This window comes from Nyctereutes procyonoides, unplaced genomic scaffold (genome assembly GCF_905146905.1).
Source record: "Nyctereutes procyonoides isolate TBG_1078 unplaced genomic scaffold, NYPRO_anot_genome, whole genome shotgun sequence".
In the NCBI taxonomy this organism is placed as follows: Eukaryota; Metazoa; Chordata; class Mammalia; order Carnivora; family Canidae; genus Nyctereutes; species Nyctereutes procyonoides.
Genome location: NW_026575020.1, coordinates 29,607,891 through 29,635,745, shown reverse-complemented (window position 1 = coordinate 29,635,745; position 27,855 = coordinate 29,607,891). Strand labels below are relative to the sequence as shown.

General features: G+C 52.8%; 1 protein-coding gene across 2 annotated transcripts; it reads left to right on the top strand.

The window, feature by feature from the left end:
- The first annotated feature begins 178 nt into the window (after positions 1–178).
- On the top strand, positions 179–26,811 carry CAMKK1 (calcium/calmodulin dependent protein kinase kinase 1). Of its 2 annotated transcripts, XM_055326552.1 has the most exons (16): positions 179–274; positions 6,829–7,230; positions 8,172–8,219; positions 8,654–8,707; positions 9,112–9,163; positions 9,427–9,560; positions 10,015–10,051; positions 10,832–10,853; positions 12,040–12,128; positions 15,066–15,265; positions 17,073–17,126; positions 17,912–17,985; positions 19,711–19,798; positions 20,016–20,144; positions 22,436–22,539; positions 24,726–26,811. In XM_055326552.1, the coding sequence occupies exons 2-16, from the start codon at positions 6,871–6,873 to the stop codon at positions 24,796–24,798; spliced, it is 1,518 nt and encodes a 505-aa protein (XP_055182527.1). In that variant the 5' UTR covers positions 179–274; positions 6,829–6,870; the 3' UTR covers positions 24,799–26,811. The 2 variants fall into 2 exon arrangements, with proteins under 2 accessions (XP_055182527.1, XP_055182538.1); XM_055326563.1 differs by lacking the exons at positions 10,832–10,853; positions 15,066–15,265.
- Positions 26,812–27,855: the final 1,044 nt, after the last annotated feature.

The following is a 27,855-nucleotide window of genomic DNA, read 5'->3' as shown; positions in this document are numbered from 1 at the left end:
GGCGTAGGGGGCGTGGCTAGGCCCAGCCCCGCCGCAGCGGGAGGCCCCCAACCCCCGCGCCCCGCCGCGCCCCGCCCCTCCGGGAGGCGGGCGGAAGTCCCCGGCGCTGATTGGGCGGCGCCGCACGACGAGGCTGGCGGGCGGGGCCGCGGGGGGAGGGGCTTGTCTGCGGCCGCGGCGCCGGCGGTCTGAGCGCTGCGATCGCGACCCGGGCGAGGCTGCTGGGGCGGGGCGCGGACCGCGGGAGCCGCGGAGACTGTGGCCTGGCGCCGAGGTAGGGGGCGGCGGGGACGCGGCCGGGGCGGGAGCCGGAGGGGACGTAGGGAAGAGGGATGGTCGACGAGGCCGCGTCTAACCGGGGCCGCCGGGGCCGCATCGGTGCTCGGGGGGCCGCATCTATAGGAGCCTCCCGGAGCCTGCTTCTGTCTGCGCCGGCAGCCGGGACCGCTTCTACGCGGGCGCTCCGCCATCTGCGTCCCTCCACGGCTCCGGTCTGCGGGACCGCGTTAGTGCCCTGCCCACCACCCACCCCCGCCCCGGCTGTGGGTGGGAGGCCGTGTCCCTGCAGAGTGGGCCCGGACCTGTGCACCCACATGTGCATCGACGCGCAGTGCTCCTCCTACACGGCCGTGCGCCGAGGCTTCCTGAAAAACCTGGGAGAGGCGGCGGGGGGCGGGGTGTGTGAATGGGACAGATGTGGCGGTGGCTTTAGCTACGCAGCCCTCCCCTGGACGGGGCTGGGATGCAGGGGAGAGGTATTGGCTTCAGGGCCTGATAGGCACAGAATTGGCGGCTCCGAGGGTGCACATGTGCGCAGGACCTGTGTGTGGTGGTGTTGGAGGTGGGTGTGCGCGTCACGTGGACACGGGAGTGTGCCCGGGTGTGAGGGGAGGGCATGACTGGATGCAATGATGTGTGAGGGCCGAGCACACGGACGCCGCTGGAGTGCGTCCCGGGCCTCAGGATCGTGCCTGCCTGCGTACATCTGCCTCATGGGCCAGGGAGTCGGAGGATCACACACTTTGTGTCCTTGAGGATGCATGGGCCCCACACAGCCCTCGCTTCTTCGTTCAGCAAGTACAGATTGAGCACCTACCGTGTGTCAGACTGTGTCCTAGGCCCACAGACTCTGGGGACCCTTGTATCCTCCTTGGCCTCTCCCCCTCAGTCCCCACATAAGGCAGGGGGATCATTTTAAACCTCCTCTGAGTCATTGCCCTGCTCAAAGCCATCCTCTGGCTTTTGAGACCTCCTGGTCTCGGTCCACAAACCCCTCCAAAGCCAAGCCCCGAGTCCCAGCCTGAAAATGGCTCTCTGTCATGCACAGTGAGAACTTCCATCCTCTTCCCCTCTGAAATCCTTACTCAGTGGTCATGAAAGAGCTTACATGCCACCTCCTGCAGAAAGCTGTCCCTTGGGCCAGGCACATTGAATGGCTGGGCCTTCTCATCCAGGTAAACTCTGCTCGCCTGGGTACCTCTCACATGCAGAACCCCACTTCAGGAACATTCGCCTCTTGTTCCCCCAGACAGTGTGAACACTGTCCCACCTCAGCCTTTGCACTTGCTGGTTCCTCTGCCTGAAATGCCCTTCCCAGATGGGCACACTACTTGCCTCCTCACTTCTTTCGGATTCTACTCAAATCCTACAGGAAGGCCTTTCTGACCACACTATAAATAGTACCCCCCCCAACCCCTCACTCTTGATTCCCTTTACATGGTTGTGTTTTTCTCCATAGCACAGACCACTTGACATATATCAGCTGTTTGTTACAGCCTTTCTTGTTTGTTGCTTCTTGCCCTTACTAGAAATTAAGCTGCGTGAAAGCAAGGACTTTGTCTTTGTGGTTCACTGCTTTATCTCCCCAGCACCTACCTAGCACAGTGCCTGGGCATATATGGCAGGTGCTTATTGAATATTTGTTCCATGAATGAGTGACTCTAGATTTGTCTCTCTCTGGTTGCTCCTTACCCTGTAAGGCCCAGTGCGAGGCTAGGTCTCCTCTTCTTCCACCCTCCAGATTCCAAGTTCCGGGAAGGCCGGGTGTTAGAGAATTGTGACCATATTTGCATGTTAGAAATATTCCCTCTAGCAACTGGTGTGGAGGAGGGTGTGGGGTGGGGTCAGGGTATGAGCCTGGAGGTGGGGAGACTGCAGCAGAAGCAGGGGGAAAGAAAAGCCGAGGTCCAAATCCTGACTTTGCAAGGGGTTCAACTTAGTGACTTCACTCAGCAGTAGGGAGATCCAGGAGGGCTCCCAGAGGAGGAGATATCTGAGCTATCCTCCAGGAGCAAAAGAGAGGGAGGTGTGTCCCTGGCAGAAAGCACAGCTTGTGCAAAGGCCTGGCAGCAGAACCGAGTCTGCAGTTTGGGAGGCTGTGAGTGGTGTGGGGCAGCCAGAGCAGAGAGTGGGGCTAGGGAAGCAAGGATGGGCAAAAGGGAGAATGTGGGCTCCTGGGTTTCTCCTGGGTTTCTGGAGAATTGGAAGGATGACAGTACCCACCTCTGTGACAGGCAGAGGAGGAAGAGCAGGCTTGGGGGAAATGCTAAGTTGATTGGGAACCTTGTGAGTGTGAGTGGCCCCAGAACATGGTGGGGAGGATGCAGCTGGCTGGAAAGAATTGAGCTGGAAGTGCAGACCTAGTGTGGGAGGTGAGGAGGGGCCGAGCTAGAAGGTGATGCCCAGAGATCATCAGCCAAGATGTGCTGAGGGTTGCCATGTCAAATTGGGCACAGAGCCCACCTCAGTGTTTGGGGCCTCTCTGGGGATAATGGGAGGGGGCGTCCTCACAGTAGGCATCCTCGAGCATGACTTGGCACTAGATGCCTGGGCCTCCCTCAAGGAGAACTGAGTCATCCCGGGCGGAGGCAGGAGCTGCAGAGGGTACCTGTTGCCAGGGCTGTCCAGACGCTTGTCAGGAGCATAAACACAGCTCCTATGAGGCAGCCTGGCGATGTCAGGGCCAACTGCCATGTCTGGCCTGGGTGGTTAGACTGCCTCCTTGCAGCCTTCCCTTCTGGCCAGTTTTGGGTGGCCAGGCCATGTCCTCTCTGCCTGGGAGGTAGCTGCTCAACCTGGCCCTGAGAGTCACAGCAACCTTCCAGAACCCAGAGTGAGGTCTGAGTGGTGCCTGAAGTCCTGCTAGGGGACGCTTGAACACTTGGACAAGAGCAGGGTCTGCCTGCTTTCTCCTGCTCTGGGCCTCCTCTGAGCGGCCCAGGTGAATAGGGTACATCCTGAGGAGGCCAGGCCCACCAGACACCTGCGGTTCAGGGGCAGAGCCTGAGGCCCCTGGGGCCAGGGTCACGGCTCTCTTCCTTGGTGGCTTCTAGATATAGATACATCCTAGCCCCTTATCACTCAGGCACAAACCACTTCTCTATCCACAATCTCATCTACTTCCTTCTATAGTCCTGGGAGTTGGCAGGATGGCAGGCAGCCTCCTCCTGTTTGAGTCACATATGGGGAAACTGAGGCTCCAGTAGTTGCAATGACTTTTCCAAGGCAACACGGCCCACGTCTGGGAGGACGGGATGAGGGTAGCTTTTCACAGTGAGAGAGGGCCTGGGTCTGGTCCTTCTTAGCTGCAGGGCTAGCTAGGTTGGTCCGTGGAAGGCTCTCCTTACCCATAGAGTCCGTGCCAGGCCATGGGCCTGAGTCCTAGTCTGTCCCTTGGCCCTTTCATTTGCCCATGTAGCCTAGTTTCCTACCTAGTCAGCTTCAACAGTCTCAACTGAGGCCTCAGCTTGTGGAGGGCCTTAAGAGACCCTCTGGGTGGCCCTGCCCAGGACACAGAGCCCAGCCGGGTGGATAGGTGACCACGTGGGAAGTTCAGACTTGACCTTCTGAGACCAGGTTTCCATGGTCCCCACGCAGACCCCACCCCCCATTCTGGAGCACACATACAGGAAGACCTAAAGGCACCCAGTACACATGAGCGCATTTCTACACCTGTAGACCACACTGAGAGAGTCCTGCCTCTATGCAGATGTGCTGCTGTGTGTGGACTCCTCTGCCCCACATGCATAGACACACACCGTGACCCCAACCCACATCCCTGCTTGCACACATTCTCTCATGTGTGGACACATGCCCTCAGATGGGTAGCCTCCGGTGCTAGGCCCTGCCGCCTGGACGTGAGGCTGGAACTTGGGGCCTCCCCACTGCCTCCTGCACAGACATGCTTAGTCACCTGAATTTGATCCAGGCAGGAGGGAGGGTGGAGGGCCTGACGTCAGCCATCATAGCCGCCTTATGCTTTATGCCGCCTGCATGTCCATCTGGGCCACAGTGTGTCCTAGGCAATTGCAACAACAGCAGCACAACTCACTTTCATGGGGCTTCCCCAGTGGCAGGCTTAGATATATAGTGTGGGCAGCATTCACACCTTTATGCCTCATGACTACCCAGTGAGATGCAACTGCTATTAGCCCCATTCCATAAATGAGGCAAACTGGGGTGCAGAGGGCCCACACCAGGAAGAGATGAAGCCTGGGCCCTTAACCAGGGAACAGGGCCTCTGGCTGGAACAGAAAGACTTCTGCCTCGACTTACTGTGTGAGCCTGACCCATCCCTGGCCCTGGCTGAGCCTGACTTTCCCATCTGAGAAAAGAGAAGGAAGGGAAGCCAAGGATGGTGACTTTATGAGATAACTACCTCAGGGAAATCATATGCAAATTATATGGGCGGGGCCACCAGTGGCCTCTGCCTATCTGGAGACTGCAGCCCAGAGAGCTGGAGCTCCTGACGCTGATTCGTTCCCTACCATGGACTGGGGCCCCAGGCTTGTTGGGGTCCCCTTGTGAGGCTGCTTTCCCATGCCAATTGGGGACAGCACTATAATGATCACTATGGCAACCGCTCATTCACACAACATGTATTGAGCTCCTACCATGTACAAGGTACTGCTGCAAACACCAATGGTCTTGTGGAGGCAAGGCAGACAAGAGCCCTAATCTATGGATTTTATATTCTAGGAGAAGGAAAGGGGGCTACGGGTGAGGGTGAAGGGTGGCAGTGTGGCCAGTCTACAGGGAGCAGTGGGATGGGCTGGCCAGGCTTAGAAGGCTCCCTTCAGCCTTAGCGTCATCCTTCCTGCAAATGGCCTGGTTCCTAAAGCCTCCCTGATATTTCAACTGCATTCACTGTCCCTCCCTCATCTCTTCTAGGGAGGACTCCTTGATGCTTCAGCTCTATTCACCTTCCTCATTTCCTTTAGAAAGGCCTTCTTGATGCTCTAGCCCTACTTGCCTCCCTTACCTCCTCCAGGGAGGTCTCCCTGATGTTCCAGTCCTACTCATTCTTTCACTTCCTCCAGGAAGACCTCCTTGAGGCTCTAGGCTCACCAAGTGCTCTCCCATCCCCCCCCTCCCCTGCCGTATTCCTCTAGGTCCAGCCTTCTTTCCTATTGCCAGTCTGGATTCCCTTCCCCCTTTCTTTCTGCATGTCAACATCAGCTCTACTACCTCCAGGTTTCCACTCACTCAACACACTGTGTGCCAAGCACAGGGGTTCTGGATGACAACCTTGCCCACTATCTATCTCCAAGCCTTGTGGTGGCCCTAGGGAATCTGAGAAGGTCCTGTATCTGTGGTATAGACGGAGAGACTGAGGCTCAGAGTCAGGAAAGGAGCCTGCCTTGGGCCCCACAGTAGGATGACAGGTAGGATTGGAGCCCAGCCCAGGATCCTCTGTGGCCAGTGGGCTCCAGTGAGCCCTACCTCCTGGATATGTGTCAAAGCAAGGTGATAGGGGAACAAGGGCTATGTTCTTAAAGTCATTGTGTGGGTACAGAGGAAGTGAGCACCAGCCAGGAAGGGCAGAGGGTCAGGAGTCCACTCACTTCCTTTTCCTGAAATGACACTAAATCTGAGCCGGGAAGAAGGAATGGCATCAGGCTGGGTTGGGGCCAGTGCTCAGCCTGAGTGTCAGGGGTTCAGCCCAGGGTTGTGGTTGAAGGTGAGGGCTGGGGCTGGGGTTGGAGATTGGTGTGGGGTTCAAGCTAGTCTCAGTCCTTAGCCTGGGGCCTGATTTGGGACTCAGAATGTCGTAGGGTCAGGATGGGTGTAAGGCCAGGCCATGGAGAACATCTCAGCCTAAGCAGCTATGACAAATATTTTGGACACACAAATAAACTGGAAGGAAAAAACAGGAAAAATAAGGAATGACCTTTTAGATAGTGGAGTTTCTCTTGACAGCCACCAAAGCAGCAGCCCCTCTGCTAATGGACCCTGTCCTAGGCTGCAGGCTTTGCTGAGGCAGGAAAGGGAGTAATGGGAGATGGCAAACTTGCTCTGTGGTCTTGGAGAGGCCTTTGTGGAGGAGGTGAGTGACTGGTTGGTGTATCAGGGAGGTCTTTGCATGACCTGTCAGCTCAGCTTCCAGGCAGCAGCATTGGAATGCTCTGCAGTCAAGGGTGGGGCTGGTGAGTCACTGGACTGTCTGCTGGATGGAGCCTGAGCTGACCCTGGACTTTGTTTCTCCCAGTGCTGCTGGGCCTCCAGGATTCTGCCCATGTCTGTCCTGACTCTAGAACATCAGCTTCTCTCTGCTTCCCTGTGAAGCCAGGAAGGCAGACGTGACTATACCTATTTTACAGATGGGGATACTGAGGTCTGGAGGGCTGCTCTGCAGCAAAGCCAGATGAGTTTTTAGAATTCCTTTAGTTAGTAGGGATGCTGGCAACTCAGGCAGAGGGAACAGGTAGGGCAAAGCCATGAAGGTAGGGCAAAACCTTTAGGTTATGGCTGCAGTGGGAGAAGGGCCTAGAAATCTGACCTCCATACTCCAGGGCCAGGATTGAAGCCTTCTCTTTCCTCTCTTCTCAGGTTCTCAATAAGGCTGCACAGAGGAGCCCCCTAACTGTGGCAATGGAGGGGGGCCCAGCAGTCTGCTGCCAGGACCCCCGGGCAGACTTGGTGGAGCGAGTGGCAGCCATTGATGTGGCCCACCTAGAGGAGGCAGGTGGTGGCCCAGAGCCTGCCAGAAATGGTGTGGACCCTCTGCCAAGGACCAGAGCTGCCTCCGTGATCCCTGGTGGTGTTTCAAGAACCCCCCTAGTCCGGCCCAGCCTCTCAGCTAGGAAGTTCTCCCTGCAAGAGCGGCCAGCAGGAAGCTGCCTGGAGGCCCAGGGTGGGCCTTACGCCACTGGGCCTGCCAGCCACATCTCCCCACGGGCCTGGCGGAGGCCCACCATTGAGTCTCACCATGTGGCCATCTCAGATGCAGAGGTTGGTGGGGCAGAGCGAGGGGGTCCTCATGAGCTTGTCAGTAGTCCTCAGTGGAGATGCTTTTCTGTTCCGGCCCTTGCCACACAGCTGCCTAGCCTTTGCTTTGCATACCCCCCAGAACTGAGGAACTTGCTCCCTCACAACATGGCTCTTCCCACCAGGGGTATTCCATCTGAGCCCAGCACTGCCTCCTGTGAGTCCCACCATTCCTACCCTTAGGCCAGACCTCAGAAAGAGGCCCCTCTCTTGTCCCCTAAGAAGTCCTCTTAGAGATTTGAGGATAGATAGTGTGCCTACCCTCCCCATAAGTCTAACCTAGCTTTAGCCCCCACTTCTAATCCTGCTTCTTAGAGTCTCCTCTGACTCAGAAGCTGCCAGTATGCTTCCAGCTTCTGTTCTTGCTTCTGTTCCTCTGGCTCACCGTCTCTGTCCTTGCCACTTAGATCTGAAAGTGAATCCTAGTACCAAGCAAGCAATCTCCCGATTGCAGAGGCTAAGGGCTTTTTATGCCTGAGCCAGGGCTCTGGTCTCCTGTCCCTAAAGCTCTCCTCATCTTTCTTGTCCATACAGCCAAGACCTTGCATTTAGCTGCTTCTAGAACTACTTGCTCACATGTTTCTCACAGATTTAGGTCTCCCAGATGCCAGGATTCAGGCAAGAATCTGCATTTTTCCTTCACCACTTCCTGGGGTTCTTAACAGCCATAGCTCACCATTCATATTTGCAAAACCACTATCAAAGGCCTTTAGTCACTTTTGGTGGTATGGACATCACCAGGTTTCCCCATCCAGACATAAAAGGTTGATGAGATGTGGGGTCTGAGAGTCAGGGGCCCAGAGCCGAGATTGGACCCTGCACAGGCTCCTGAGGTGGGATCAATATTGCCTCTGGATCAAGCTTTACCTGATGCTCCTCCCTTTCTCCTCTCCCCCTGTCCCCAGGACTGTGTGCAGCTGAACCAGTACAAGCTACAGAGTGAGATTGGCAAGGTAGGACCAGGACAGACAGTGCGGGCTTTTCTCATGAGGACTCGTGGAGGCGGCCTGTCAGGACCCTCTGCTTGGCTGTTCCTTCTCCACTGGAAATGTGAGGCAGAGCCAGAAAGGCCCCAGCCTAGAAGTGAAGAAAGTTTTGTCCTCTAGGAAATACCCAGGGAGGGGTGGGAAATGATTCCCCATTCCTGCTTCCTTAGTTTCTGATGGAAAGCAAAGAGGGACAGAGGGAGCATACAGCTGTGTTGAGGCAGGCAGAGGAAGGTACCAGGGCATAGGAGTTCTCTCCCTTTCTGCCAGAAATGTATGCCTGCTAGTGGCCAGCTGGGGGGGGGGGATGGGCTCTGGGGGGGAAGGGGCTCCCCATCCCCTGAGCCAGTACTGGGGGAGGCTGCCCTGTCCAGGTGGGGCTGACCAGTGCCTATTTCCAGGGTGCCTACGGCGTGGTGAGGCTGGCCTACAACGAAAGTGAAGACAGGCACTATGTGAGTCTGGGGATGGGAGGGAGGTGTTGCCCCAGCCAGGCCCAAAAGCCTGGAGGTAGGCAGTGGCTGTGCTGGGAAGACAGGACAAGGCTACCTCTAGAGGGAGTGTGCTCCTGTCCCTAAGGGTATGCTTAGTTAAAGGAGTAAGCTTCTTGACCCTGAAAATATGCAAGCAGAGGCCAGACCCCTCTGAGGGAAGAGCTCCAGAAAGGCTTGTTGGGATAATAGGGGTAAGGCCTTAGACGTGGCCTTCCTAAACCAGCTTAACCACGCACCTGGGCCATACCTTCAGTTCTGGTGGCAGTCATCCAGTGTTCCTTTCTGGACCTTCATCCATATGTAACCAGCCTTTTCTAGCTCCTGGTGCCTGCACACAAGTAACATTTCTGCCCCTCCCTCCTCAGGCAATGAAAGTTCTTTCCAAAAAGAAGTTACTGAAGCAGTATGGCTTTCCACGTATGTATCTGTTGGGTCCCGTGCTTGGGAGCTCCTTGCCTGGGGGCAGAGGAAGAGGGGACCTTGGCCCCTAGCCAGTTTTTGTTAGGACTGGGGGTAGAGGTGGGGACACCATGAGCAGAGACCTGGTGGTGGGAATGTGCTTGGTGGGTTGGGGCCAAGACCATGGTCTTACTACAGGATTCTTGCTTGAGGCTGGCTGTGGGGCCATGGTGAGGCTAGGCCTCCTGCAGCAGGGGCCTAACTCACCTTCGTGGTCACAGGTCGCCCTCCCCCCAGAGGGTCCCAAGCCACCTCAGGAGGATCAGCCAAGCAGCTACTGCCTCTTGAGCGCGTGTACCAGGAGATTGCCATACTGAAGAAGCTGGACCATGTGAATGTGGTCAAGTTGATTGAGGTAGGAAACAATGAGTGGGTGGGAACTTGGCCCAAGTCCTGTGCTCGGAGACACTCGGTACAGAACTACGGTTCCCACTGGAGGAGTGCATGAAGCTAGGGCCTCCAAAGATAGCGCTAGACCTAGGGTAGGGGTCATAAGGAGGCTTCAGGGGTCAGTTTAGGCTGGTCTGGGATGTTCTCAAGGTCTCAGTGAGGGTTAGGGGCTGCCTAGAATCAAGAAATGAGCCCCTCATCATGGCAGGAGGGGAAAAGAGCTGGATGTCATTTGGTGGGCCAGGGTTGAGGGTCAGTGGTTTTTGAGGCCTCATCTGTCCGGTGCCTGCACAGTTCCTGCTCCATTGTCTGGGGTCACTGCATATTGGGAGTCCTGGGGCTAGTGGATACAAGGAAGTCTGGGACCCCCAACCCATGCCTCCCCAACCCCTACTCCCATATCTGTTCCCTTTGACTAGGTTTTGGATGACCCAGCTGAGGACAATCTCTATTTGGGTAAGTGACCTAGCTCATTCCCCAAGCAGCTTACCTAAGGTCAATCTAAGGGCTCCCCAGGGATACACATGACCTTCAGATGGGCTGTGTGAACATGTTCTCAAGCCCTGGATGCCCCTGCCCATTCCTGCCAATTCCAGCTTAGAATATCCAGTTAGATTCAATAAATATTCCCAAGCCCCCACTCCATTAATCAGAGAGACAGTGGATCAGGTACATGTAGGAAGCAGGCTATGTGATGTGGGTTCCCAGACCCTGTCTGATAGTTCTGTGCCTCAGTTTCCTCACCTGTAAAACGGGGATTATATATGTACCTCATAGGGCTGATATGATAAATGAGTCATTGTATACAAGATTGTTGTTAATGTAGTTATTGTTTTAGTTCATGGTGCCTAATTCATGGCTGGGTTTAGAGGCCCTGAAATGGGGCAGAAAAACCACTGGCTTAGGAATTAAGGCCAAGGCTTTAGTCTTCACTCCCTGTCCTACCTGCCTGTCTGCTATGACCTTTAGGAAAATTCCTGCCTCATCTCCAAGGCTCCCACCTCCTTCCCAGCAAAGGAACCCATGCTGAATCAGATGAGGCAGATCCATAGGTAGAACCAACCACTCTTACCCATTCACTTCCTCTGAGACCTTGGGACCCTTGTCCCATCCCTCCCTCAGGTATGCTTGGATGCCTGACCCTCTCCTGCCTTCCAGAACAGGGAGGGACCTTGGCATCACTTGCTTTGCCAGCCTGGCTGTACCTTACTTACTTTTTCTTTTCTTTTCTTTCAGTGTTTGACCTCCTGAGAAAGGGGTGAGTTCCCCTTCCCAATCAGGCAGGCCAAGTCTAATCCAGGCCTTCTTTTCCCTCGCTGTGTCCCTAGTCCCAGGGTTAGTTGCTCTAGGAGAAAGCAGAGGCCAAAGCCCTGTGGGGAGCTCTGGTCTGGGGGAAAATGAGAGACCAAGAGGAAAATTCTTTGAAGTCTGGTGGGGGTCAGTAAGGCTGGGACATTCAGGAAGTCCTTTGAAAGGGGGTGGGTTTTGAGCCAGGCCTTGAAGAACTGGAAAGATTATGAGGGAGGAGAGGTAGAAGAAAGGAGGGTTTCTCAAGCAAATTTGTAGAGATGGGGCTAACTCTTACATGGGTTCAAATCACAGAGTTCTTGCAGCTTTATAAGTTTGTGTGTTGGGTGGGTGGGACTCTATTCGCTGCCATTTACAAGAGGGGAAGCTGAGGTTCAGAGTGGGTAAGTGGTTTATCTAATGTCTAATTAGGTTCTAATTCATGTCTGCCCTATTTGGCCCTCCTAGGATTATTGCAAAACACAGACATGGGGTAATGGGCACAGGCCTGGGTGGACCAGAGACCCTAACTGTTGAGACCTTGAATACAGGCTGTAGCTGGTAATTTGTCTCTCTGCAGGGAGTGGGGGTGCTAAAAGTAGCATCCCTTTAAGATTCAGAGGCTTTCAAATGTTTTTGACCTTCATTTAACTTAAGAAATACCAGTTTTATGTTACCATCCATACCTGTAACTGAAACCAAAGTTGTACAAAACAGTACATATCTTCATTAAATATGATATACTCTGATAAATTCTAGTTCATTTTTTTAAAAAAGCATTAGCCAACCAGTAAATTGATTTCATGACTCTCTATTAGGTCTAAACCTACAGTTTGAAAAACACTGCTCTAAATGCCACCTTTGCAATTAAGTACTTAGAAGAAAGAATACCAGGCCAATCAGAAATTAAGATCAAGCTAATTTGAAATTATAATGATTGTAAAGGGATATTTGAGTCTGTGTGTGTTTTGTTTCATTATATAAACACTCATTATATGAGTGTTTCATTATATGAGCTAATGACGGGTTCTGGGGAGCAGTTGGAGGGCTCCTGGGAAGTCCTGAGGGGCCTAAATGGCCCAGCCCCTATCCCCTTCACCAGTCTGCTTTATTCCTTCTGATTGAGCTGAACACTGCTCCTCCCCCCCTTCCTGTAGGCCAGTCATGGAGGTGCCCAGTGACAAACCCTTCCCGGAGGAGCAAGCTCGTCTCTACCTGCGGGACATCATCCTGGGCCTTGAGTACTGTGAGTGAGGGGCTGCCTCCCCCCTGGACCAGGGGATGGGAGAGTGGGGGGGTGGGGGCACACCAGAAGTGGTGGAGCCCAGGCTGAGCTCGCTCTTAGCAGTTCCTGTCTGTCAGCACTATCTACCAATCATTTTCGTTCTGTCATGGGTACTGTGGGTGAGGGAGGGTGTGTTTACTGTGAGAGCCCTAAGGTGATAAAAGCTCAGGAAGAAGGATGTTAGTTTAACCTCTATCACTCATTCATTTACTTCACTCACTTCATTCATATATAAGTACCCACTAAGTGACAGCTGCAGGCAAGGAGATGACAAAGACCCAGATGTGAATTCAGGGATCTCACAGCCTAGTAGGAGGAATAGGAACCCAAGCAGGCAGAAATAGAGCAGTGCCTACTAAGGTTGGGGAGGCACAGGGCTGTCAGAGCACTGAGGGGAGGCCTCCTGGAGGAGGCTACTTGTGACCAGGGTCCTAAAGGATAAGTAGGAGTTCACTGGCCAGGCTTGAGGGATGAATGGGAGAAAGTATGCCAAGCAGAGAGAACTGCATAGCAGCGGCACAGAGGAAACTGGGCATGTCCCATTTGAGAATGGGGAGAAGTAAAATCCAGTTGAAGCATGAGGCAGAGGGTAGTGAAACACCATTCTGGAAAGCTCTATTCAAGCTACACCATGAGGGCTGGTGGTACCTACACGAGGACTTTACTGATTTTATCCCATCAGCATTGTAAACCACTGAGGGATTTGAGAAGGGAGGGCATGATAGGATTTACATCTTAGCTCTTTCTGACAGCTGTGTGGTGGCTGAATAAAGGGCAAGAGGTGGCCAGCTGGTTAGGATGGAGGCTTTTTTTTTTTTTCTACAACCCAAGTGACAGATGGTAAGGTCTGGATTAGGATAGTGGCAGTGGGGAAGAGATATGAAGGAGGTGAGTGGGGGCAGCACTGGATGACTGACTTGTAATGGGGAGGGGATGGCCCTCAGGCACCTGGGTTTCTGGCCTGATTTGGGGAACAGGAATGATGCCCATCTCTCTAGCTTGGTTTATCAGGAACATATTCTCTCCCTGGGTGAACAGAGTGAGGACCTAGCTGAGTTGACAGGAACCAGGATTGTCTTTATCTCATTTGAGCCACTTCAGGGCCCTCCAATTAATACTCTCTTTGCATATTATGGGGAAACTGAGGCACACAGAGAAGAGGGCTTTGCAGAAAGTCCCTATCAAGGGTCTAGTCTTATGGGAAAGGGGTATTTACCCTGGGTGTGACAAGTGGCACCCACAATCCTGTACCAGGTTGGCTTCCACCCCTTCCTGTCCTGGGCCCTTCTCTTCAGCTAAGGGTCTGTTGTCTACTATCCTCTGTTCTCTACTCACCCCAAAATAAGCTAACCCCATCTTGCTTTTGGGTAAAGCCTTATCAAGACCCAGCTAATCATGTGAAGGGCTTCCCAGAGCCCATTAGTCAGAACCAGGGGCTGGACAGGCAGATGAATGGAAGTACCAGGCACTGAAGAGCTTCCTTGTGATTCTGGTTGTCAAAAGGGAGGAGGGCCAAGGCTGCTTGGGGAAGGTTCTGTGATCAGAGAGCCCAGGCCTGATTCTTATAGGTGGGGCAAGCACAGCAATGCAGGTATGAGAAGCAGTCAGATCTGGAATGTGTCTCAGAAGTTGAGCCCATAGGACTTGCTGATGAACAGAATGTGGGTTCTGAAAGAGAGATGAGTTGAGGATGATCCTGAGGTTTTTGGCCTGATAGTGTGCCATTAACCAAATAAGGAAAGACCAGAGGAGGAGCAGGGGTCTTCTGTTCTGTTTGGTGGTGGTGGTGGGTTATGTTGGTGGTGGGTTATATTCAGAAATCAAGTTCTGAATTAGACGTGTTACTAATAAATATTGAGATGTCTACTGGATAGCCACATGGATAAAGAACCCAAGTTCAGGGGAGAGGCAAGGGCTTGAGATAAGAATTTGGGACCGCTTTCCATGGTCAAATACACAGTGCCTTGAGCCTCTGCACTCTAATGGGTATGTGTCAAATCTCTTGTGTACCCCAGGCACATAGGAGGCAGTCACTATAGGACCACTGGTTTGGTTGTTATTGTTGTGTGACACTCGCTATTCATTCCCTCTGCCCCTAGCCTTCCTGTCCTCTGCCTCTCCTCTCCTACCCTTTCCATCTTCCCTCCTCTCCAGCTTCGTGGGATCTGCTGGTCCAGGGGAAAGTATATGCTGAGTGGGGAACCCCTAAATGGGTAGCTGTGGGGTAGAGTCAGTGCCTTCTCTTAGCTGGGACATCTCTGGCCATCTCAGCCTGAGATGCCCATCTTTTCCTGACAGTCCTAGACTCGGGAAGTAAGGTAAGCCCTCAGCCTACTGGAGAAAGCTGATCCTTACCACAGCCATGTCATCCCAGCAGTCCCAAGGCCTGGAATGCCCTTTCTTGCTGAAACTTCTTTAGCTCAGAGTCCCTAAGCCTAAGGCAGTATTTCTGCAAGATACCTCACTGTTCCACCCTAAGTCCAAGTAGAAGAACATCTCTGACCAGGCTGGGTGGGAGAAGAGACTGGGGAAACCTTTTGACAGGCTTTGAGACTGCAGATAACATGAGAGAGGACCAGAGATGGTCTGTGGAGAGCCTCCCTTCCCAATTTCCTCTGATGGCCCCCCTCAGCAACAGAGAGCACTGCATTTGGAGTCCAAAGACTCCTAAGAGTCTAGTCCTGGCTTTGCTTCTAACAGCCTGGGCTGGCCTTGGTGTCTGCTGCATAGTGGAGCAGAGGGCCCTAAAGTCGTCCTGAGATGAGTGTGTACGTGGGCTGGGATGGCCCATTCCTTCTTACCTAGAGTTTGAGCTGGCCAGGTGAGGGTGGGATGGGGGGGGGGTGTGCTCCCAGCAGTTGTCCCCCAGACCAGCACTCATGCTGCCTCTCTCTGTAGTGCATTGCCAGAAGATCATCCACCGAGATATCAAGCCGTCTAACCTGCTCCTGGGAGACGATGGGCACGTGAAGATTGCCGACTTTGGCGTTAGCAACCAGTTTGAGGGGAACGATGCTCAGCTGTCCAGTACAGCCGGGACTCCAGCATTCATGGCACCTGAAGCCATTTCTGATTCCGGCCAGAGCTTCAGTGGGAAGGTGGCTTCTAGGACCTAGGCTGAGTTGGGGCTTGGGTAGAGGGGAGGGATAGCTTGCAGTGGGGCCTCATTTCCAACCTGAGGGTGTCAGGGTCCTTGGGTCTCAGGAGTGAACACTGAACACAGTTCTCTCCTTCCTGTTTGCCTCTTCCTGGAGTCCTGAAAAACTCCCCAACTTTGACCTCCTCTCATTTTCCAGCAGAATGGCCCCTGGCCTCCCCTGCAAATATCTTCTGCCAGCTGCTCTGTGCTGAGTCCTGAGCTAGCCCCGCTCCCTGTCCTTCTGGAGATGGTGAAAAGAGCAGGAGAGCTCATGTTTAGGAAGAAGTTGGAGGTTCCCCTGAGGCTTTTGGAGATGGCAGGGTTTGAACTAGGCCTTGAAGAATGGGGAGGATTTGAGTATGAGGTGGAGTCCAGGAAAGGTGCAAGAGCACTGAGGGGCACAGGGAAGGGGGCACGATGGGTCTTGGGCAGAGTTTAGAAGGCCTGAGGGTTTGTGGCTCCTCCTAACTGACAGACATGGCGAGCAAAGCTTTCTGAGCAGACGGCTGCAAGGCAGTGTGTTCCCCTGAGCACACATGCCTTCTCTCACCTGGGGAGTCCTGGCTACCCCACTGTGCCCCTGCCAAGGAACCAATGGTCAAGAGGCATTCAGACATGTGTGTGGATGTGGAGCTCAAGAGAGGGGTCAGGGATGTAGAGATATTGGTTAAGAACTTCTAATTTTGGTATAATTCCAAATTTGCCCAGAATTGCAAGGATAATACAAAAAAACTCCCTTGTATCTTTTTACGCAGATTCACCAATTATTGACATTTTGTCCCGTTTACCCTTATCACTAAATATTTTAGCAGATATTTTCTAAGAACAAGGACATTCTCTTACATAACCTCAGTATGATTATCAAAGTTAGAAAATCTATCATTGATACAAGACTATTATCTCATCGACCTTATTCACATTTTATCAGTTGTGTGGATACTGTTGTTCTTTAATGCCCCCCCCCTCCTTTTTTTTGGCCCAAGACCTGATCCAGGGGTTAGAGTACTCAATGGTCACATCTCTCTGGGGTCCTTTAATCTGGAAGATTTCCTCAGTCTTTCTTTGTCTATTCTGACCTTGACATTTTTGAAGAGAACAGTTTGGTTACTTTGTAGAATGATGTCAGTTTACATTTGTCTGGTGTTCCCTCGTTGGATTCAGATGAGGTGTCTGTGGCAGGAATATGTTAGGTAGACATTTGAGAATCATTCACATATGAGAGGAAGTGGGAACCAGGAGAAGAGAGGGGTTGCAGAAGGAGAAAATGTAGAGAGGGCACATGTTAGAACCCAGGACATGGGGGAGCTGTGAGGAGCCGTGGAGCTGACTGAGGGCCAGGGCCTTGGTATGGGCAGGAGCTATTTCTAGTGTCAGAAAGCAGGTGGATGGTGGCTTCTCCAGTGGATTATCAGGAAAAGGGATGACGAACTGGTTTAGTGAGTCTAAGTTTAATACACACCATGGTTTCTGCACCGTGGGTACGGCAAATGTGACCCTGTAGGGGAAGGTAGTTTTGCACCTGTTGAGTTAAATCTGGTTTGGGTCTGTTCTGAGGGGACTTAGAATCCCTGAGAGGTAGGGGTCCTGTTCTGGTTGACCCTGTCTCTAGTGCTCAGCACAGGGTCAGGTATAGAACAACCTGGGAGTATTTGTTGAGTGAATACATGACTGAGGAAGGAGTTTCCCAGTGTACCCTCTCCCATAGCCCACATGAACAAAGGGTGTTGGTTCTTTTTAGGGGACTGATATTACCTATCTTTTCCTAGGCCTTGGATGTATGGGCCACCGGGGTCACGTTATACTGCTTTGTCTATGGAAAGGTGAGTGTTGGGTGGGCTGGCAAAGCTGGGCAGGCCTATACCCTTGGCACCACAGGCAGGGCCTCACTGTACCAAGATGAATGACAGCTGCAGGCCCTGCCTTCATGTCCTAAAGTAAAGTGACTTTTGAAAGGGCCCCCCTGGCTCAGAGAAGACTGAGGGAAAAAGAGGCTTTTTTCTGTTTCTCCTGAGCCTTGGGAGGAGATTCATGTGAAGAAGTTCCAGGACAGCAGACATCCCAGTGGGAGGTGTAGACGGTGGTGTTGCCCTCTCTTCACCAGAGCACGCCCTGTCCTTCTGGCCCTTGATGCCATTCATTCTTTCATTCCTTCACACATTGACTGACTCATTCATTCATTCATTCTACAAATTGTCCTTGAGTTTTGCTCTGGGTAAGCCTGGGCCTTGAGAACACTCAACACCTGGCCGAAATCCATGTCCCCAGGAGGAACCACTCTAGTGATGGCACTGAGAGGCAGGAGGGAATCTCAGTGAACATGGTTTGTAGACTCTAAGTCCTGGGAACGGAGGCCTTTCTGCAGGTGGCTGGAAGGCCAGTGGGTATACTGAGCCTCATTTGTTCCCTCAGTGATTCATTTGTTCCCTCAGTGTTTGTTGAGCACCTACTATGTGCCAGGCCCTAAACAAGTTTGACAAGGTATCTCCCATCTATCAAGGAGCCCAGAGCTGCCCCTACTTCTGACTGCACCAAGAAATGGGATCAGTCCCCCAGGGCAAGTTGAGGCTCTGGGCCTGCATCCTTTGTCTGCTTCTCCACCCAACAGTGCCCATTCATCGATGATTACATCCTGGCCCTGCATAGGAAGATCAAGAATGAGGCCGTGGTGTTTCCTGAGGAGTGAGTTGCCCATCGAGGGGGCTCCTGCCCACCCCCAGGGAGGCGTGTCTGACTTGTAGCAGAGCATTTGCCCTTTGAAGGCCCCACCCCAGCCTGCAGATCTGGAGGTGGGGGTGCTGTTTCCTGGGAGAGGCACCTGCGCAGATGAGGGGTGGGACTGTAGAGCAAGGTCTCAGAGATACCTGATTGGATTCCATTGTACAAATGGAACTCTGAGGCTAGGAGTTGGGCAGGAATGACCCCAGATCACACATTCACACTGCTCCTTCTCTAAAGGCTTCTGTGGGGTTAATGGCATCAACTTTACACGGACTAGGGAACCATGTAGGGTACCCTACACCCACATGGGGTAGGAGGACTTCAGGATACCAGTGTGCTTCCCCATATCATAGATGGAAAAGTGGAGGCTCCAGAGGAGAGTTATCAGAGGATCTGGGATTTGAAGCCACTCCATCCTCCCTGTCCCTTCCCTTGTGACTGAGATCTCTGAGCTCAGAGGACTATTTGGAGAGGTGTCCCTGCTCATCTGTGGTTCTTCTGATTATGATATTGGCGATCATGGCTCCTTACTTTTCAGGGCCCTTCTGCCATCTGATCAAAGTGCCTGGGCAGGTCAAAAACCATCCTGGGTGTTGTCCTCGATGGCTCTTACTGCCTTGTGCCCACTCCCCATCTGGTCCCCAAGCCCTGTTGACTCTACCTCGTATAGATCTCTTGACTCCATTGCCACCTGTGCCCCTAAGTGGTTCTGTCCTCAGCCTTGTCTTTGGTCTCCCTGCTGCCACCCTCCTTCCAGCGTGGCCACCACAGTCAGGCCAGGGTGACCCTGATAAAGCAGAACATATCTCACCATATCTCTTGCTGAAAGTTTTTCCATGGCTTCCCAAAGCCCCCATGAAGAGGCCCTTTCCTGGCTCTGCCATTCGAGGACCTCTGGAATTTGCCACCTCATCCCACACAGCACTAGCCAACTAGATTCCATCCCTTTCCTATAATTGCCTCTCTCTGTACCTTTCCTCCTGCTGTACCCCATGCCAGAGGTCTCTTCCTCCCAGCCCAGGAGTTTTAAAAGGGATTAAGTACGACAGCAGAGGGATCCAAGGTCAACAGTCCCAGAGTGAGTTCCTTCTCTGCAGGCTTAGACGGATGGGCTTCCCAAAAATGTTGGTAGCAGAGAAGCCTGGAGTTTGGGCAGAAACAGTCGGGGTAATGTGGGGTTGAGAGTCCTGCTCCTCCTTCCCCTGGTCTCATCCCTGCCCTCACTCTTCTGAATAGCAATGTGTCAACCCACTAACCTCTCTGGGCCTCAGTTTCCTCCTCTGTCAAATGAGAATCTTTCTCTCCCAGGCAGAGGAGAGGATAAGATGGCGAGTAGGGTAAAGGCCCCTAGTGTCCCATAAAATGACTCTTCTCACAGTGTCCTCACCATCTCTGCCCCCCAGGGAGTGTCTAGTACCCCCTAGAACTGCATTTGTGTTTGTGGTGACTGCCTCCTGAGGGAGATGGCTTTACTTCCTATTCGGGGAAAAAAGGATAATCCATCTACTTGTTCTGAAACTCTACCCTTCTGCCTTGGTACCTTGGGGTATCCCTCTTGCTCCTGAAGAAATGAGGGTTGGATGTGTCTCTGCCCTGACCTATACTATTCAGGAAATCCTAGAGCAGGTGGGATGGAGGTGGGCAGAAAAGAATCTTCACTAACTATCTCATCTTCCCCCCTTGTAGGCCAGAGGTCAGTGAGGAGCTCAAGGACCTAATCCTGAAGATGCTAGACAAAAATCCTGAAACAAGGATTGGGGTGCCAGACATCAAGGTTGGGGAACCAGAGGTCTTGGGCTGGGCTGGTCTTGGACACAGCAAAGAGGCCTCAGTTTCTCCTCCTAGAGAGCCCTACACCAAAATATATTGGGTTTAGATTTGGGGTTTGTGGGCTGTGGATCCCCTCCAGGTGATTGCTGGTAGAATGCCCATGGTCCTTTGCTGACGGGGTGTCGTCTGTCTGACCTCTCCCTGCCCTCCCAACTCCACAGGTGCACCCCTGGGTGACCAAGGGTGGGGAGGAGCCCCTTCCCTCGGAGGAGGAGCACTGCAGTGTGGTGGAGGTGACGGAAGAGGAGGTGAAGAATTCAATCAAGCTCATCCCCAGCTGGACTACAGTGGTAAGGGGGTGAGGGGGAGAAGGCTCCCTTGTCCTAGGAGGGCCTGAGGAGGGCATTGCCCCTGCCCGAGACATGCTCTTCTGGGCCCTGATGGGAGACAGAGGGCCATCTGGTTGGCTGGCCCTGATGCTGATCTGCCAAAGTCCTACTGGAGGGCAGTGGGGTTTGAAAGAGATCATGTTATTCAGCCTTGTGCTAGGGAGACCCGGAGGCTTGGTGAGGAGAGTGAATGATTTAAAGCAATATACTGCCCTCACCAAGTGTCAGCATTCACCACACTGCAAAAAGCATTTTCTTCCCTTCCTCCTTCCTTCCATCCCTCCTCCTCTCTGCCCTCCTCCCTCCTTCCTTCCCTCCCTGTTTCTAGGCACGGTACAAAGTGCCGAGGACATGACAGTGAGAAAGCCTAAAGCCTGGGGGCTTCTGAATTAGAAAGGTTGCCTGAGCCCCTGGATCTCATTCATGTGCTTCCTCCACTCTCACAGTTTAGTCTTTCTCATCTGCCATGTTAACTGTTGGAAGTTACTCATGTAGCACCTAATGGCCAGTTGGGGCTTGGGGGGAACACTGAGAACCATGGCCTGCCCTGCACTGAGGTCTATCACAGCAAGTCGGGGTCATCACAGGGCAAAGAGAGAGCTGGTACCTGTGCCCTGCGTGACATGAGCTCTGTGCATGTCAGCCCTCCCTACTGGGTCCAGGCCCAGCTAGAGCCAGGTGGCCAAAGTCCTGCTCATTCCTATGATCTGTGGAGCTCCGGGGCTCTAGAAGGCCCCTGGAGCCAGGCAGCTTCTCTAGGGTCTCTACTGCTACTTCCTTGGTCTTGGCCACCCTTGTCTCTCTCCTTCACCACTGAGATAGCCTCCCAAGTTGTCCCCTGCTTCCACCCTGACCCCTACTGCAGGTGCTGCTCAGTTCAGTGGGCAAGGGGTCCTGGTGACTCATCAGGTCACTTTCCAGCTGAGACCCTACTCACTTAGGCCTCCTTGTCACTCAGTTAAGAGCCACAGCCTTGACTACCTGGGAGGACCTAGCACAGACTGCCTACCTCCCACCTCCATCTCCCCACTGACCTTACCTCTCTCCTCCCCTCCCTCCGTTTGCTCAGCTCTAACCATATGCCACATGAGCTGCCACTCCAGAACCTTCTTTGCTGGGGGGTGCCCCTGCCCAGATACGTGCAGGGCCCACTTCTTCACTCCCTTTGGGCCCTTTCTCCAAGGTCACTTCAGTGAGAAGTGAGCCTTCCCTGGCCCCTTATCTAAAATTCCCACCTCCACTTTGTCATACCGTATCCTTCTGCCCTGTTTTATTTTTTTTCTCTTTAGCCCTCACCACTAACTAGCATATGTTTTACCGATTTGTCTTCTTTACTGCATGTCCCCCCAACTAGAACCTAAGCTCCATGAAGGCAAGAATTTTTGCCTCAGCGTGGCTGGCACCTGTGCCTTGAATAATTGTGTCTGGCAAAGGGTAGGAGCTCCATAAATAGTTATTGGTTGAATGAATGAACAAACAAATGACTAAAAGGACAACTAGGGCAGCCCGTGTGGCTCAGCGGTTTGGCGCTGCCTTCAGCCCAGGGCCCAATTCTGGAGACCCGGGATCAAGTCCCACACTGGGCTCCCTGCATGGAGCCTGCTTCTCCCTTTGCCTGTGTCTCTACCTGTGTGTGTGTGTGTGTGTGTGTGTGTGTGCGTGTGTGTGTCTCATGAATAAATATTTTATAAATCAATCAATCAATCAATGGACAACTGAATGCACCCCCACAGTAGGCATGTGTGTGTAGGCAGGGGCTTAGAAGTGTTCTTGCTGCAGGAGAAGGGAGATAGTTAGAGAACCAGGGTGCAGCAGCCTCTCTCTGTCCAGGCATCTCCCCTGGGCCACCATGCTGCTTCCTCTCTGCTCCTCCTGCCACAGCCTCTGTTCTGCTCCATCCTTCCCACCTTAGCTCTAAGGCATTCCCTGATTACACTCCCCATATCCTCAGGGTAAAGTCCCTGCTCTTAGTCTGTCATTCCAGGCCCTTTATAGTCTGCTCCTGGCCTTGGGGCACCCCCAGGCACCATTGTGCCAAGCATCTCACCATTCCTAGAATTCACCCTTAACCTTCACCCCTTGTGCTCTTGTCATTTCCTCCACCCAGAATACTCTTCCTTTCTCTGTTGGCTGGAAGGGAGCCTCAGCAGAGCCCACCCAGGAGATGTACCCTTATGGAGTCTGTGTGGAGGCTGCCAGTGTGTCTGGGAGCCTGAGGTCTTGTGTTCCTCACTCTGATCTGTCCTCTCCAGATCCTGGTTAAGTCCATGCTGAGAAAGCGTTCCTTTGGGAATCCATTTGAACCCCAAGCTCGGAAGGAAGAGCGATCTATGTCTGCTCCAGGAAATTTACTGTCGTAAGTACCGGTGGGCTGAGGCCTGCGGGGTGCTCCCTGGGGTGGGGTGAGGGCTGTGTGTATCCCTGCAACTCTCACTGTCACTGGGCTGTACAGGCTGAGCCTGGGGCCCAGGGACACAGCCAGATCTCAGGGGAGGGCCCCGTTTGTACCTCTGTTCTCAGGGCACCACAGCTAGGTCAAGGTGTGTAGGCATCATGTCTGCTTCTTGTAGAAAGTTGCCTGTCTCTGGAAGGAGGGGCGCTTCTGCTGACTCTTCCTGGCCTGGGGGAGTGTTAGCTTTCCTGAGTAATCCATGCTACCTCCAGCTGTGGCTGAGGCATATGCTCTGTTATCACTTTGTACATGCTTGTCCAGTGAGTAAGTATGGACAGGCTGGCTGATAGGGCCAGGGAAAAGGAACTCCCATTGGCCAAAAGCTCCCTACTGCGAACCACGCATGTGCATTCACCACCTCCTAGGAGAGCCAGAAGAGCAGCTCCCCAAACCTCTGTCAGCCTCGTCCTCAGCTTTTCCACCTGCTCCCTTTAAAATAAAAGTCAGTTTGGGTTGCCAACAAGGCCTGTTGGAGTTTGTGCACAGACCTGCAAAGGGAAAATCGTGAGGGAGTCCTGGACCAGAAGGTAGTCCTTGGACAGTGGTTGCCTTCCTCTGGCCTGTGAAGGGTTCTACAGAGGGGAGACTCTGTGCACCCCGCACCCTGCCCCCATCCTCTGCCCCTCCCACCTGCTGTGTGGAGAAGGCTTGCTCCCTAGAGAGGTGAGTGCCAGTTTTTCAGGTACCTGAGCCTCTCCTTCTGGGGAAGGAGTAACATGACATGTGCTGTGCGGTGGGGGGCAGACCTTGGTTTCGTGAGAGGCCACCCTTTTTTAAGTGGGCTCTTCAGAAGTGTCAGGTCCCATCATCATGGACAGGCTGGTGTCTGCTCCAGCCAGAGGTTGTTTGCACTCAGGAGGTTCATATACCAACTGCTTGCCCTCCACTTGACAAACCTCCTGGCCACTGGAGGTTGAGGGGTGGGTCTTTGGAGAGGTCTTGACAGTACTGAACTTATGTTCAGTGAGGTGGCCAGCGTGAGGAGAAGGAGTTCCCTGGGCTTCTCTTAGTCTGCAGGCCTTGATGCTGGAATTGGGTTTAGTGTAGGCGACCACATCCTTAGCATCCAAACAGAGCCACTTCCGAGAGTGAAAGAGGAAGCTGTTACTATGGCAGGACAATAGGCATTACGCAGGACGGTGATGATGGACAAACCTGGATGGAGGGTTACTCTCTCAGTGCCTGTGAGTCAGCGCTCCCTAGTGCTGGGACAGGGCACTTGCAGGCTGAAGACACCTAGTCTATGTCTGGCACAGAACTGGGTCCTAAGAATATGGCTGAACAAGGCAATCAATCATTAATCATTGTCCTTTTATGGACATGTTAATGGGTAGAAAGGCTAGTCTGCTCATCTGGACTGTGAGAGGATTGGGCTTAATCCTTTTCAGGTATAAAACTCTATAATTCTGTGTCCTAAGTTTAGTTTTGAAAAGCAGGTTTTACCTCATCATAGAGTCCTAACATTTGTCCTTGATAGATTGTTTTTTATGCTTTGGGATAATTGGTGAAACCCTACAGTAGAGTTAAATGGGATTGATTTTTTTTTTTTACATCAAAATATATTCACTGGCTATTTTAAAAAGAAAAATCTTAGAGGAATAATCGAATACAAGAATCTATTAAATATGTGACTGAATTCCAAGACTGATAGGTAGACTCTGCCCTGTGAACAAGGCAAAGAAAATACAAAACCAAAACCCCTCTATCCAGAACGACGGGGGCTGAGCTAGACCAACAGGGAAGGCCTGTGACCTGGCTGCTACTCAAGGATGCAGGGGACTCAGTGGGGTCAGCTGGTGAGCAGCTCTGGAAGGCAGGCTGGGAAGGCTGGACTTCATCTCTAGGCAACAGTAAACCACAGAGGGTTGTGGGCCAAGACTAGGGATAGGGAGACCAGCAAGGGGCACACTGCAGGGGGCAGGGCTGAGGGAAGCTTTGAGACATGGTGAGGGGCGGGGGGAGGGGCATAAGGGGCAGAGGGCAGTGGTTGAGGAATTGTGGAAAGGAATGGCTATGTATGTGAAAGAGTGTCTTCCTGAGTCCTTGTTCTGACCCCTGAGGTCCCTCTGCCCCTGGTGTCCCCTGAACAGGAAAGACAGGTGTGGTGAAGGGGGCAAGAGCCTGGAGCTCCCCGGCGTCCAAGAAGATGAGGCTGCATCCTGAGCCCCTGCATGCGCCCAGGGCCGCCGACAGCACGCTCATCCCACGCCTCCAAAGGCCCACTGCCCTCATGCCGACAGCCGCCCCTGCGGCAGGGGGCTGAGGACTGTGGCCCCTCTCCCGGCCCTCCTCCTTCTGTCATGCTGCATGACCTCAGCGCACAAGTCCAGAGACAGGATTGGAATGTTCATCATCTGGGGTTTGGGGGTGCAGGGCTCCCGTGAGGCCTTCCTCCTTACCCTGGCTCCCCCTGGTGGGACCCATCCTGTGGGAAAGAGAGGTGCCCATTGTACCTTAGAAACCCTACCTGGCTGGTTGGCAAGGCAGGAGGTAGGAAACCAAGCTCGCAGGTGGAGGCCTGGTTTACCACCACGCAGATACCTCCCACTGGGGGCCAGGCCGGCCTGGTTCAGTTGCCTCATGCACATGGAGGGCTGTACCGTGCCCACCTCATGGGGGGTCCTGCCAGAGCTCTTGTCTACTAAGAATGCTGATGTGGAGGCTCAGAGCCCTCAGGGGGTATTTGTGGGCCTCACTGAGGCAGGGGCCAGCATTAGAGAAGTCAAGATTCCTTTTTGGTTGTCGTTTACTTTGAACATTGTGGCAGGGGCAGAGTGGTGGTGGTATTAAAGGCCTGCTTGGGAATGTCTAAAAAGCTCTCCTACAGCTTTAGGTGGTTCCCAGCACACTAATCATCATTTGGCAGCCAGATGAGGTAGACTAAGTTTCCTTAATTGTTTCACACTCAGCACCATCTGGAGAAATGGGTTAAATGAAAGCTCTGGGCAGAGGCCTGAGCCGGGAACACCCACCTTCTTTGCCCACTTTACTCCTTCCCCGCGTGGCTCCCCTGTAGAAGAGACACCAGGGGCTGGCCAACCAAGGGCCCTAGACTCACAGGGCTGTGGCCCAGTAGATGCTGAAGTAACTGGAATCCAATCTCTGATCCTACACTGGCCTGCCCATCTGGCCCCAGGAGCCATCCTCGCATTCCTACAATGAAGGACAAACTGCCCAGGTTGGAGGCAGCACTGGAAGCGGAACCCTGGTGGGGTGTGCATGCTGGCAAGTGGCCACAGAGAGGTGCACCTCCTGCCACTGCCTCACCCCAAGACAGCTGACATTTGGCCTGCTCGGAGCTGGTGTGCTGGAGCATGTGTGTGGACCTGGCCATGTTGGGGCAGACTTCATCTTCTCCCTGGGATCCATGCCTGGCTGGCTTGGCATTTACTGACCAAATGCTCAAGAGATTGAATCCCAAAGGAAAATAAAGTAGGCCTCAGATACCTCCCCTGAAAACATGGGCCAAAAAAGGGATTTCAGTTGCCTTTGTGGGGTTCCTACTGCAGGAAGGCTGGTGCTGAAAAGGAAAGGGAGGCTGGGCTGTAGGAGCATCTGTGTCCTGCTCATCCTTGTGCCTGTGGGTATATGTCGCACCTCCACGCACATGCATATGCGTGTCCATCTGCTGCACACAGCACACTGCATGTCTTGCACTGGCACATGCATCTGTAATATAGTTTCTATGTGTCTTTAAGTCTATGAACAGAATGTGGCCCATTATCAATGGGCCCACCTTTCTCCCTGGCTCCTTTACACTGAGGCATTGTAACCTAATTAAAAATAATAATTAAAAATAATTAATTATGTAAATAAAAAATAACTCGGTACTGTTTTTAAGAACACTTTTTTAGAGTTCACAGGAAGCTAATCACAGATCCACAAGTTTCCTTGAGCATCTCTACACTGGGGCCTGGAGGGTGGGAGTTACAAGGGGCTACATCAATTGGGCCTGCCCTCGCAGACTTCAAAGGTGGGCCTTGGCTTCATTGCCCATGTCAGAGTCTGGATGGGGTACTCACCCCATCACTGAGGGTCTTGGTTGGCATTATTGGTTTTTGTATTTTTTTGGCATTATTGTTTTTGAATGTAGCACAAGTGATGAACAAACTCCGTAAGAGTGTTTTAAAAATTAACTTCCCAGGAAGTGAGTTTAAAAAACAATAAAAGCCCTTTCTTGAGTTAAAAACAAAAACTTTGTGTGTACATTTTCAATATCTGGATGTGTGCTCTTTCTCACCACCTGGACCAATGGCTTTGCTAGTTCTGGAAGGGTCTGAGCAGGATAGTGGTGAGAGGAGCTCTGTGGGGGAGGGGAGAGTGAAAAGGAGTCCAGGACAGAGGGAGGGGGAAAGGCTGGCTCTGGAGGGTAAGGATGTAATTCAGTCTCCTGAGCAGGTTCCATGGCCCTTCCTTGGGAAGAACAGGGTGTTTAGGGCCAGTGGGATGCCCATGTTTCCCAGGGGCCTAGGGAGCCCAAGGTCTGATCCTTGGAAGCCATTACCACTCCTCATCACCACAGGAGTCCCTGTGACATGAGCCCAGTAAAGACACTGGGCCCCTTTAGCCTTGGGCACCAGCATGGGCTTTCTGCCCCCTGCGGTTTCATGCTCACAGTACGCCCTCCGTGGCCATCATGAAGAGTCATCATTGAGGTCAGACTGGCTTGAGCTTGAATCCAAGCTTTCCCACTTAAAGGAAAAGCTGTGTGTGATCTTTGGCAAGCCATTGGAGGAGTCTTGGTTTCCTTATTGGTAGAATGTGGATAATATCAGCACCTCCTCGGGGGGGGGGGGTTCTTGTGAAGTTAAATGAAGTCTTTGTGCCAAGCATCTGATGCAGTACTCGGTATATAGTAAATACTCAGCAAGTGAAGCCCTTAAAAGAAAGAAAACTTTCTGCTTCTGGGGCTGTCTGGAACCAGCCTTAGAGGCTCAGCACATCTTGCATGATCTGTATTTACCTATCTGTGGAGTTCCCAGCTAGTTGAAACAAGACCAACCAGGAGACCAAGCCAAAGGCTACCCAGCATGCTGATCAGTTTTGCTGTCTGAGAAGTGGATACCAAAGCTGTTACTGCATGTTTCCTGGTCATCCTGTGAAGGTTTCATGAGTGATTATACCAAACCCTCTCTAAGATGGGCACTGGTAGCCAGACAAAGGTTTCCCCAATGTCAAGACCAATGTGTAGATCTGTTCTACTTCCTTCCCACTATCTCA

Coding starts and splice junctions, on each gene's coding strand:
- CAMKK1 (XM_055326552.1), top strand. CDS start 6,871: ATGGAGGGGGGCCCAGCAGTCTGCTGCCAGGACCCCCGGGCAGACTTG. Junction 9,164..9,426: donor GAAGCAGTATGGCTTTCCAC/GTATGTATCTGT, acceptor TCGTGGTCACAG/GTCGCCCTCCCCCCAGAGGG. Junction 22,540..24,725: donor GCTCCAGGAAATTTACTGTC/GTAAGTACCGGT, acceptor TCCCCTGAACAG/GAAAGACAGGTGTGGTGAAG.